We start from the raw sequence: 13,247 nt of genomic DNA, 5'->3' as shown, positions 1-13,247 counted from the left end.
GACCCCAAAAATGTAGTTACTGCATTCTAGTTTTGCTGTAAAAGGTTCTAATAGTAATGCAAAAACAGAGTGCAGTAACCTAAATGTTGTGGTCTTTGGTTTTCAGTGAATAAACATTTTCAAATTAATTTTGTTATATAAATGTATTTAAAAGTGTTCAACAACTCAATTCAAAGATTTGTGTATATTAGACTTAATATTGTAAAGAAATGTTACATTTTAGTCTTAATATAATTTTATCTCACTTTTTTACTTCATCACTATCTAGATAATAATTTCCCTATCAAATAAACTCAGAATTTCTATTATTTTTATGTTTAAATTAGTATATATATATATATATCCAAAGCAGACCGTGGTAAAGTGCACTTAATGCTCGGTTTTGAGTTGGATTTTGTGCTTTTTTATATCATTATTTCTCTGAAATAAAGCACATTTTTAATCTAAAACATTGTCACAAGATGAAACAGACATCAAGGGGTTCATTTTTAGTTATAACTCAATTTTGACCAAAAATGTAATTACTGCAGTAAGACTTTGTAGGGCAGAATAGATGACCGACCTGTTGAGTGCGTTGAACATTTCGATGGTGACCAGCACAGACAGGGCCATGGTTGTTGGGTAGCGGGACTCAAACACATCACATTCTATACCCTTGAACACCGGGTTGTCCTCGGTACACTGCATGAAGTGTCTCTGCAGGGACAGACAGAATTTTAGGTCTTCATTAAATGTAAGCCATAATCATTATAATTAGAAGAAATTAAATAAATGAAGGCATGAAATGTTTCATTCTGTGTGTAATGGATCTATATAATGTGTTATTTCCACTTTCTGAATTGAATTACTGACATAGATAAACTTTTCTATGATATTCTTATTTATTGAGATGCACCTGTATATTCTGAGGATGGGACTGTGCTGCAGTAAATAAAGGAAGACAGAGACAGACGGAGAACAGCAATGCTTCACAACTCACCAGCTGGTAGAACGACACTTGTGGGCCTTCTTCATCAAACAGGTACCACCACGTGGCAGCACCCACTGTTCCAAGACCCACATATCCTACAGGAAGAACAGTCATTTATTAGAGGTTATTATAGTTAAAGAAAACTAACGAAATAACGATAACTAGAATAGAAAAAACATTTTTGTTAACTGATATAAAAATAAAAACGAGTTTTTAAAAAAAATGATAACTAACTGAAACTGTATTGTGTGGTTACAAAACTAACTAAAATTATAGTGAAAATGTCCTTAGTTTTCGTCTTTGTCAACTTTTTTCATACACACACATATGTATATATATATATATATATATATACATAGATATGAAATCTATTTCATCTATCTGGTTTATGACTTAATAAACTTATTGGGGCTGAGATGGATAAGACAAAGGAAATAAAGGCAACATTTATTGTGACTTTTTTTAATCTCGCACCCAACAAATACCCCATTACAAAAACACTAAAACTAAACCTAACACTAAAACAAATAAAAACTAAACTAAAACGCACAAAACTAAAGCATTTTCCAAAAAAAAAAAAAAAAAAAAAAAAAATTAATACTAGCAAACTCACTCTAAAAACTAATTAAAACTAACTGAATTTGAAAACAAAAAATCACAACGAAATTAAAACTAAAACTAATTAAAAATCCAAAACTATTATAACCTTGGAGGTCCTCAATTGTTTTTTTCAGCCAAGGACCGTTACAAGATAGAGAATATACTGGGGAGACGTGGATTTATGTTCCTGGGATTCATTTGACTATTTTTAACACTTCTAGAGGCTTGGTTAAGTGAGAGAAACAACAAAAGAGAATGTGTAAGGGCACAATCACACAATGGCAAATATTCTCCTTCAACATTTCCTTTTTGTGGCAAAGCAACTGCTAACATCCAGCATAACTACCGCCCCGATTTGAATATTCAAAAAGTATTTAGATTAGATTAGATTATAGTTTATTGATCCCACAACAGGGAAATTCACTTGTAATAGCAGCAAAAACAGAAACAAAATGTGTGAATATAAATACAAATTAGAGCACAATATGGCAAGAAATGACAGAAATACACCATATTATGGGATGTCCAAAATTTGGAGAAAGCAAACAAAAAAAGTCTTACTATGGTATGTCGATTTTTTCAAAAATGGTCAAATTTTAAAATGCCTAAAAATATTTAAAATGGCCCAATTATAGTCTGTTGATACATATTATCACATAATTCATTCTGAAATGACAGAAAAACATCATATCATATTATATTATTGTTAGGTTATAATGCAATGTATTACTATTTTTTTAAATTGAAATATTCAAATAGTATTTGGCTAGATTAGAATTTATTGATTCCACAATGGGGAAATTCACTTGTCACAGCAGCAAAAACTGAAGCAAAAGGTGTGAATATAAAATGAGAAATTAAAAATATAAATACCATCAACATTATCTAAAAGCTATGGTGAGTAATGAAATGATAAATGTTAACAAAGGTGTGGCGGTGACAAAAGTGTATTGAACTATGAAGCCTTTTATGAAAACAAATAAAATACATGGAAATGAATGAATGTGTGTAACTTGGTGACAGCTGGCAGTGGCAGACTGATGGACTGACTCTGGATGGAAACTGTTGAAGCTTATAATATTCTAGCAAAAAACAAAATCACAAACAGGTGTGCAGTGTCTTTTGTCATGATCCTGCAGGGCTGATAAATAATACTCATTAAATCTCCATTAGAACCTTTTGAGGTAAAACTTCTGGCATATAACAAGTGTTGGCATATTTTGATGGTAAAAAGCAGAAATATAATATATCATATAAAAATATTAGACCACCCTTTTTCTTCAATTACGTGTTCATTTTAATGTCTGGTACAACTAAAGGTACATTTGTTTGGACAAATATAATGATAACAACAAAAATAGGTCATAAGAGTTTAATCTAAAAACTGATATCTAGACATTTTCCATGGTTTTCTTGATAATAACCAAAATCATTATCCATAAAACAATGGAAAATGTCTAGATATCAGCACTTGAATTAAACTCTTATGACCTATTTTTGTTGTTATCATTATATTTGTCCAAACAAATGAACCTTTAGTTGTACCAGGCATTAAAATGAACATTAAATTGAAGAAAAAGGGTGGTCTAATATTAAGAGTTTTTTTCTCTTAACTCATGGAGACATGAAATAACATTGATGTGTCAGTGAGCATTGTTTCTGCTAGTAGCTATGTGTAATGTTAGCTAGTTGTCAGATGTCTATCAAAAAGTTGTTTTACTTGTCTCTAGCATCTCTGTTTCTTTTTTTAAAAAATATAAAAAATGTCCATATATAAGCTTTCATGACTTTGTAGCAACTTTTGTTCAACCCCAACTGCACCAGATGGTTTGTTATGCAGAACCATCTGAGAATCAGTCATTGGAAAGTATTTGGAAAAGGGCAAGCACTTTCAAAAAATACTTGGCAGGTGATTGGATGAACCATCTGTTTATTACAGTCCATCTACCAAGGGCTAACTTCAAACCAACCGGATCAACCAGCCGGCCAGTTCAGAGAGGAGCAGAAGCAGAAGCAGAGATAATCCTACCTCCGATGGCCAGGTATCTGAAGAAGAGCCAGCCGGAGATGAGGGGCTCCTTGGGGTTGCGGGGGGGTTTGTCCATGATGTCCAGGTCTGGGGGGTTGAAGCCCAGGGCGGTGGCAGGCAGGCCATCGGTCACCAGGTTGACCCAGAGCAGCTGGACGGGGATCAAAGCCTCGGGGAGACCCAGAATGGCTGTCAGGAAGATGCTGCAGACGGACGAGGAGGAAACAGAAACATCAGCTGAGGACGTCAGACTGAAGGGGAAAACTCTCAACCAAGGCTCATTTTCTCTCCTCTCCCCCTCCTTATCTTACCTATCTTCCCTAGTCTAGTCTAGTCTAGTCTAGTCTAGCCTCGTCTAGTCTAGTCTAGTCTTGCCTCGTCTAGTCTAGTCCAGTCTAGTCTAGCCTCGTCTAGTCTAGTCTAGTCTAGCCTCGTCTAGTCTAGTCTAGTCTTGCCTCGTCTAGTCTAGTCCAGTCTAGTCTCGTCTAGTCTAGTCTAGTCTTGCCTCGTCTAGCCTAGTCTAGTCTAGTCTTGCCTCGTCTAGTCTAGTCTAGTCTTGCCTCGTCTAGTCTAGTCTAGTCTTGCCTCGTCTAGTCTAGTCTAGTCTAGTCTTGCCTCGTCTAGTCTAGTCTAGTCTAGTCTTGCCTCGTCTAGTCTAGTCTTGCCTCGTCTAGTCTAGTCTAGTCTAGCCTCGTCTAGTCTAGTCTAGTCTAGTCTTGCCTCGTCTAGTCTAGTCCAGTCTAGTCTAGCCTCGTCTAGTCTAGTCTAGTCTAGTCTAGTCTTGCCTCGTCTAGTCTAGTCTTGCCTCGTCTAGTCTAGTCTAGTCTAGTCTTGCCTCGTCTAGTCTAGTCTAGTCTAGTCTTGCCTCGTCTAGTCTAGCCTCGTCTAGTCTTGCCTCGTCTAGTCTAGTCTAGTCTAGTCTAGTCTAGTCTTGCCTCGTCTAGTCTAGTCTAGTCTAGTCTTGCCTCGTCTAGTCTAGTCTAGTCTAGTCTAGTCTTGCCTCGTCTAGTCTAGTCTTGCCTCGTCTAGTCTAGTCTAGTCTAGTGTCTTAGGCTACGTTTACATGAGAGTCTGAACAGAAGACGCAAAAGTGGCGTCGCGTCTTCACTTTTTATTCCGCGTTTAGACGATCGTTTTCAAGAGGAAATCTGCTGCATACGGTGACGCAAAAGTGTGTGGAATGGGAATGGGTATGCATGCCAGGCGGCATCACTTAAAGCGATAAGAGCATCTATGCTCATGCAAGCACCCTGCTCCCCTGTTGCAAGTCATAAGTTTTTCATGTTGTAAGTGTATTGGTAACACTTTACAATAACCAACTATGTAATGTTTATAGATGGTTTATAAACCATTTATTAACCATTTACAAAGTTCTATACAAATTTAATCGTTAAATGTATTCAAACAATTTCTTAAAAGGTATATGAATCATTTCAAAATCATTAACATACTTAATATGGTGTTAAAAATGTTAAAATGAGTGCAACTAAAACTATTTAATTAATTATAATTTAATTGTTTGTTAATGGTAAAGTAACTATAAACTTACATTAATATACCATCTAGTAGCCATTTATAAATTATTTGGTTAGTTAAACATTAAGAAATTATTATTCTTATTATTATTAATTATTGACCATTCTAAATGGTTTATATACGGTTTATAAATGATGATTAAACATTAATAAACTACCTGTTTACCATTTATAAATGATGGTTATTGTAAAGTGTTACCAGTGTACTGGGTATGTGCTTATGTTGCTCCCCTATCGTCTTGTTATGCTGTATCTCTTCCATTCCTGTCTTCCTGTCCTGTCCACCCTTTTGTCATATTGTATGTATGTTTATGTATATGTACGGACAGTTTGATGGTCATTTCATTGTCCTAGTACTTGTTACTCTGTTCAATGACAATAAAGTTGAATCTGATCTTCTCTCATCTCATCAAAACGTCAGCGTGTGTTGGAGATCCTCACCAGACCACTTCTCCAACATTGGAGGAGATGAGGTATCTGATGAACTGCTTCATGTTGTTGTAGATGGCTCTGCCCTCCTCCACAGCAGCCACTATGGTGGAGAAGTTATCATCAGACAGCACCATCTCGGACGCCGACTTGGCCACAGCTGTGCCAGAACCCATGGCGATGCCGATCTCTGCTTTCTTCAGGGCCGGGGCGTCGTTCACACCGTCTCCAGTCTGTGACCACAAAACAAAGCTTCTGTCATTAATACAGAAGACCTAACTTAAAGGATTGCATATGTGAATGATCCCAAAAGATTATTAATGTATGCATAAAACAGACATCAAGACCAATAATTTCAATAAGATTTTTTTTTCTTAGGCTGCATATATACAGGTGCATCTCAATAAATTAGAATATCATAGAAAAGTTCATTAATGTCAGTAATTCTATTCAAAAAGTGGAAATAACACATAATATAGATCCATTACACACAGAATGAAACATTTCAAGTCTTAATTTGGTTAATGTATTCTAAATATAATGACTTACTTATATATATAATATATAATATACTTATTACTTATATATGGCTTACATTTAATGAAGACCTAAAATTCAGTGTCTCAAAAAAATTGAATATTACAAAAAAGACCAGTTTTAAAAAGTATGTTTAATGTGAAAATGTTGGCCTCTGAAAAGTATGTCCATTTATATGACTCAATACTAATGCACTGAAAATGAACTTTTGAGATGAACCTGTACATTAACAGAGCTAAGTTCTGTGGATACTGCAACTGCATGGAGTTTTATTTAAAAGAGGAATATGTTCTGGGGCAAAATAATAAATAAATCAACTTATTTTTGTAATGGAAACAGAAACAGAATAAAAAATGTGTTACTATTCTTGTTTCCAGTCAGTTTTTACGCAACATATTCTGATTTGATTCATTTTTGTTTAACATGGTTTTCCACATAAAACCTTATTTTTTAAACTAAAATAAAATTGGCCAGAGGCTCATCTAAGCTCTCTCCCTCATTGAGAAATTTTGAATTTGGCCTGTGCCCCTCCCACCACCACCACCGCTGCTGCTGCTGTTCATGCTAAGGTGACTGGAGGAAGAGCAGCAGCACGTTGTGGTGTCACTGGTGAACCAAAAGACCAGTGGAGTAGTATGAAGCATGAGGGCCAGCCCCTAAATGACCTAAAACAACCTCGTGCTTTACCCACACACTCTGATCAAAGCCTAAGAAAACACTTTTCTCATCACCAGATGAGTGACAACTTTGTTAAGCTCCTTTTCTGTAACTGGTACAGCAGAATTAGCAAGGTACCTAACTAGCCAGCTGTCCACTAGTTAGCTAGATATCTCACTAATCCCTCCATTCTCTCATGATACACTGGTTGTAGAAAACAGGCCCAACAGTTGGCTGGTGCCACTGGGTCTAACGGTCCCTCCGCCTCGCTCCCCGAGACTTCAGCGCTGCCAGCCGTCTGTTTCCAGATCTGATGATACAGTTTATGTCTCAGCTGACATGTGTTGTCTCTCTGTCAACTAACAACAATCACCATTTTTGTGGAACAAGCCAAATGACCTCAGTAAACAGCAAAATGTCCATTCTAGTCTAATTTTATTTCTTACAGTGTGTCCGGACTCTCCATAGTGAAAGTCCCCTCCATGCTGGAGGTTTTGGGCATTTGTTTTTGCATATTAGACAGAAATTGGATTTCTGAAGTTGTGACATAAAAAGAAAATAGTCACCGTGTTATGGGATGTCCAAAATTTGGAGAGAAAGTGATACTAGTATGTCAATTTTTGTCAAAAATGCTCAAATTTTAAACTGTTTAAAATGGCCCAATTATAGTCTGTTGATACATATTAGAGCATAATTTGGCGAGAAATAGAAAAACACCATATTATAGGATGTCCAAAATATGGGGAAAACAAAACATGTTTGTTGAATTTTTTTTTAAATGGTGAAATTTGAAAAGGCCTGAAAATGTTTAAAATGGCCAAATTTTATTCTGTTCATACATATTATCACACAATTTATCCCAAAATACACCATATTAAAGGATGTCCAAAATTTGTCATAATATAGTATGTCGTTTTTTGTCAAAAATGGTCATTTTTTAAAATGCCTAAAAATGGTAAAAATTTATGTATTATGGTCTGTTCACACATATTAGAGCACAATATGGCGAGAAATACACCATATTATAGGATGTCCCAAATTTGGATACAACAAAAAAAACAACAACCCAGTAGTGACAAAGTTTTCACAGGTACAAGTCAGTATATGTGAGACATTTAGGGGACATAACTATTTTTTACAAAACTTTTTTTTAAAGAAAGGGGACTTTAAAATATCCATATTACATTTGAGGGGAGATTATTCTTTCAACAGTGACTGGTCTACCAAACTAACAATGACTGGAAACAAACCACTATCTCATTATGCACAGTCTCATTATCGTTTCAGATCCAGACAGGATTAAGCTAAAGCTGAGCAAGTGAGATATATTCCTCTGTCATGGCAGGGCCTAAAGCGGCTTTAGACCGCTTTGAATGCTGGAGTTAGTCTGACAGGCAAATGGTGATATTGTTGTCTCCCTGCCTGCCGCCCATCTTCCCCTCGGATCAACCCCTCTTCTGAGACGTGTGTCAGATAGGACGCAGCAGAGCGGGCCGGAGATGACAGCTTCTGATAGCACTGTCTGAGAGAGCAGCCTCACAGAGACCTGAACATGTCACGCCTCACTGGCCTCTTCTCAACCATTCTCCACAAGTCATTCACATACTGCACAGTTGAAGGAAAGAGAAAAAGCTTCTTTTTTTTTGTTTGTTTGCCTTGAAACAGGCATAAAGATATCTATCTATCTATCTATCTATCTATCTATAAGCGTCTGTGTGTGTGTATGTGTGTGTGTGTGTGTGTGTGTGTGTGTCTAGGGCATATCTTGCTGACCGTTAGTCAGACTGACCTCAGATTCCGTATGTGGCTTGCGCATGGCACAAAGGTGTGCATCCTCGATTTTTTAATCGATTCATTTTTCAAAATATCATTATTTACGTAGGACGTGTTGCAGCATTGCACTGTTTCTGATTGGACACCTTTTAGGGGAGCTCTGCCCCGTTGTGTGATAGGCCTACACCTGGTCAGGAACACAATTCACTCTGGATTTCCACCCTGACTCATCTCATCTGTAAGTCTATTTAGCCTTCCTATCTTTAGGAGTTTTAAAGTGCGCTACAAGGTTCGATTTTCCAATAATATTCAAATAATTTCCAGCGAATATCAATGTTCAATGTGTATGTGCTGGATGGTGTGGTACCTTATGAAAAGTAAGTGTTTTATGGAGTTGCAGATGTTGTTGTGGTCTGCATCAACACACCTAATAACCCTTACTCACATTATTCACATCCATCTGTTTGTGCTGCATATAAACTTATTCCCTCCTATATCTGTGTCTGTATATATGTCCAACCATGTTGAATGATTAAGTCTTTTTCTTAAAATAACTATTTCTGTGTCTCTTTCTATCTCAATGTACATCCATGTATTACCCAATATACACTTCGTATACTAACAAGAGTATTACACCTCATTGTACATCCCACTTTCACACACAACCTCATTTGGCCATAATTGAAAAATCTACTTAATCTCCCACTATACGAATGCATACTTCCTACGGGCACTGCACTAGTATATGATAAAGGAAGTACACAATATGTGGGTTTGCAGGAAGCAGACAAAAGTGGAAAAGTTGAAGGAGTTGGGAAGAAGCACACAGCTCCTGTCCTCACCATGGCAGTGATCTCATCGAATGACTGCAAGTATCCAACGATCTTAGACTTGTGCGCTGGCTCGACGCGGGCGAAGCAACGCGCCCGCTTCACGGCTTCTCTCTGGGCATCCGACGGGAGATCATCGAACTCGCGGCCCGTGTAGGCTTTTCCCGTCACGTCCTCGTCCTCGCCGAAGATGCCGATTCGTCTGCAGATGGCCACAGCTGTGCCCTTGTTGTCCCCGGTGATCATGATGACACGTATACCTGCCTCGTTGCACAGTTTCACTGAACCGATCACCTCCTTCCTGGGCGGGTCGAGCATGCCCACGCAGCCAACAAATGTCAGACCACGCTGAATGGATACAGAGAAGAAACAGAAAGAGAGAGAGAGAGAGGAGGATTAGGTTGCACAAGACAGTATCTGAAAACAGAATCTCACCTCGGAAATCGAATTCACCTCTTTTTATTTGTGCTGCTGCTGAAAACATCAAATTTTTTTTTTTTGGCAACAAGGAATCATTTTAGAGAAGAAGACAGAAAAAGAAAGCGTGAAAGCTTTCAGTAGATAAAGATTGAATCACTGCTGTGATTCAAACATTAAACAGACAGCAGAAGAGATGGCTTTGAAATAATAGTTTGACATCTAGCATGAAGCACTGAAACGAGGAAACAGAAAGCCAGGCTCTGTCCAAAGATAAAAGAACTCAAAATGATTTTAATGAAATATCTCTATTTTCAGCTACGATTTGTTTGTTTTTTAGATGGAAGCATTTCATTCAAACATGAATCATTTCAGAAGGAATATGAAAATTTTATTGTAATTTCAATTTTTACAGTTACTGGCAATACTAACTGGTGTAATCTTCACCATTTTGGGGGGTTTCAAAGGGTTATATTTATTATATAAAGTATATAGTCTATATCATAGTATTTAGTCTATTTACAACTTTGTTCTATTACAACTTAGGATTTACTATTTGCAGTGGTGAAAGTACATTTACTCAAGTACTGTACTTAAGTACAATTTTGACGTACTTGTACTTTACTTGAGTATTTCCATTTTATGTAACTTTATACTTCTATTCCACTACATTTTGAGGCAAATATTCTACTTTTTTTCTACTAAAGGAGAAACCCTTACGCCACTACGTCAAGAAGTAGGAATGTTGCCAATATCATGATATGCATTTTTTTTTACCCATAAAAAAATTAGGTAACGCTTTATAATAAGGTCCTTAATAACCATTAATTAACAAGTAATAAGGCATTATTCTCGCTTTAGATCCGGTAGTTGCAAAAAGCATAGTTAACTTATAGTTAACTTATAATAGATGAGCAATAAAGTCTATTTTAATATCAATAAGCAAACAAAATAAGATTAATAAAGGAATGGCAAAGACATAATGGGTGGGTCATGGGCGTTTGTAATGCCATTATTAACACTTATATAAGCTTATAAACACACAATAATGTTAATAAGCATCTTGTAAGGACTTACAAGGGCCTTATTACTTGTTAATTAATGGTTATTACAAGGACCTTAATATAAAGCGTTGCCAAAAATTATCCCGGTATAATCGTGAACGATACGATATGGCACACCCCTACCTCATATTCTACAAACTTGGTGGAATTCTCCAAGTCCATGTCCTCTTTGCGTGGCGGGACGTCCAGCGTGGCCAGGGCCAGGCAGCGCAGCGTGTCCCGGCCCGTCCCGTAGTCTCTGATCTTAGACAGCAGCTGATCACGCACGGCTGTGGTCAGCGTCACCTTCCCCGTCCCCACCCGCAGGTACTGACAGCGCTCAATCACGCTCTCTGGAGCGCCCTGCCAGGAGAGGAGAACATCAAGCGATGACGGCAACAAATGGAGATGATGAAAAGTACATGTGTCTATGTATTTATGAGTGTATTATTCATTCATGCCTTGATGAACATCTTGCTCTGGGAGCCCGGCTTGACGGGGGTGCAGTACACAGACATGGACTTGCGGTCACGAGAGAACTCCAGGGTGAACTCCTTCTTCATTAACTGCTTGATCACCTGATGGATGAAAAGAGGAGAAATGACAGAGGAGGAGAAGAAGAAAGTGACAAAAAAGCCAGAGCTTGAGCTAAGTAGGTGCATTCGTGGGCAGCTGTCAGGCCGGCAGCCAGCGGCTGACTGAGTGCTTTGGCTGAGCTACTGACAGCTGAAGGACGACACTTTAGAGGCAGCACTCAAACACCTTGTCTGGATGTCTGAACGCCGCCTCAGATGTCTGTGTACAGCAGCACATGATGATAATGTCGACCTGGCTGAGCACGGCCAGCCATAACAACTTGAAGCATAAGAAGAAAAAAAAAGAATAGCGGATCGCTAACAAGAAGGCGGACCAAAATACTTCAGGTTTACTGCAGGACAGTGGTAGAATATAACTACACATTCAAGGTACCTGAGTACAGGTGCATCTCAATAAATTAGAATATCATAGAAAAGTTTGTTTATGTCAGTAATTAAATTCAGAAAGTGGAAATAACACATTATATAGATCCATTACAAACAGAGTGAAACATTTCATGTCTTAATTTATTTAATTTCTTCTAATTATAATGATTATGGCTTACATTTAATGAAGACCCAAAATTCAGTGTCTCAAAAAACAATTTATATCACAAAAAAACAATTAAAAAAAATATGTTTAATATGGAGATGTTGGCCTCTGAAAAGTATGTCCATTTATATTCACTCAATACTTGGTTGGAGCGATTAGACTTGAACTACTGGAAATGGACTTTCTATCATATTCTAATTTATGGAGATGCACCTGTATTTTCATTTTCTGCTGCCTTATTCTATTATATTACACTTTTTTACTTAAAATTATTAGACCACCCTTATTTTCCTCACTTTATTGTTAATTTCAATGCCTGGTATAATTCAACTCTTATGAGCTATTTTTGTTGCCATCTTTATATTTGTCCAAACAAATGTACCTTTATGAAATCTTGCCATTTTCCATGGTTTTCTTGATATTGATTTTGGTTATTTTTCAATAAAACCATAGAAAATAGTCTTGATATCAGCTCTTAAATTAAACTCTTATGAGCAATTTTTGTTGTTATCTTTATATTTGTCCAAACAAGTGTACATTTAGTTGTACCAGGCATTAAAATGAAATTGAAGGAAAAGGGTGGTCTAATAATTTTAGTAATCTCAATTTATTTAATTTCTTCTTATGATATATATACATGATGATTATGGCTTATATTTAATGAAGACCTACAATTCAGTGTCTCAAAAATATTTTAATATTACAAAAGACCAATTTTAAAAAGTATGTTTAATATGGAAATGTTGGCCTCTGAAAATTATGTCCATCTATATGCACCTGTATTTCCATTTTCTGCTGCTTTACACAAACATTTAATTAAATTAAGTGTTTTGCTTGTGTGGTTTTATTCATTTTATTTGGATGAGTTATTATCATTTTCACATTCCAATTCCAATGTCTGAATATTTTTTGGAGTTGAAAGTTTATTGCTTTTTAATACATAGAGATAATTTAATATTTCTCAAAACAGCAACAGCATAACATTAGCAGTTTATGTAAAAACAAAAATGTACTTTATTTATTATTTTCTTATTTTAATTGTCTGTTTTTTATGTATCTAGACATTCATTTCTAAAAACCCAATAAAAATAATTAAAAAAATAAATTGTTTTTTAAAGGGTTCATTTGCATTATTATCATATTATCTATTATATCATTATATATATATATATAGAAGTGGCCTAAAATGGTCCTAAAATGACGTTTAATATCACAGCCATTTCTCTGTCAGTATATCATCCAACAAAAATCAGTTATTGACTCTACAAACATATGATCTTATAAAATATATTGCACAGT

General features: G+C 36.3%; 1 protein-coding gene across 2 annotated transcripts in view; it reads right to left on the bottom strand.

Annotated features, from left to right (window-relative positions):
- The window catches only part of atp2a3 (ATPase sarcoplasmic/endoplasmic reticulum Ca2+ transporting 3), a 71,153-nt gene that overhangs the window by 4,514 nt on the left and 53,392 nt on the right, over positions 1 to 13,247 (bottom strand). For both annotated transcript variants that reach the window (XM_059351486.1, XM_059351485.1), the window contains exons 12-18: positions 11,282 to 11,398; positions 10,965 to 11,183; positions 9,373 to 9,708; positions 5,576 to 5,796; positions 3,600 to 3,802; positions 980 to 1,065; positions 563 to 696 (exon numbers count right to left, since the gene is read on the bottom strand). In XM_059351486.1, coding sequence (XP_059207469.1) covers positions 563 to 696; positions 980 to 1,065; positions 3,600 to 3,802; positions 5,576 to 5,796; positions 9,373 to 9,708; positions 10,965 to 11,183; positions 11,282 to 11,398 — 1,316 coding nt within the window. The remainder of the gene's footprint in view (positions 1 to 562; positions 697 to 979; positions 1,066 to 3,599; positions 3,803 to 5,575; positions 5,797 to 9,372; positions 9,709 to 10,964; positions 11,184 to 11,281; positions 11,399 to 13,247) is intronic.

The sequence above is a fragment of the Centropristis striata genome, chromosome 15 (assembly GCF_030273125.1).
Source record: "Centropristis striata isolate RG_2023a ecotype Rhode Island chromosome 15, C.striata_1.0, whole genome shotgun sequence".
NCBI lineage: Eukaryota > Metazoa > Chordata > Actinopteri > Perciformes > Serranidae > Centropristis > Centropristis striata.
This window is presented reverse-complemented; position numbering and strand designations above follow the sequence as displayed.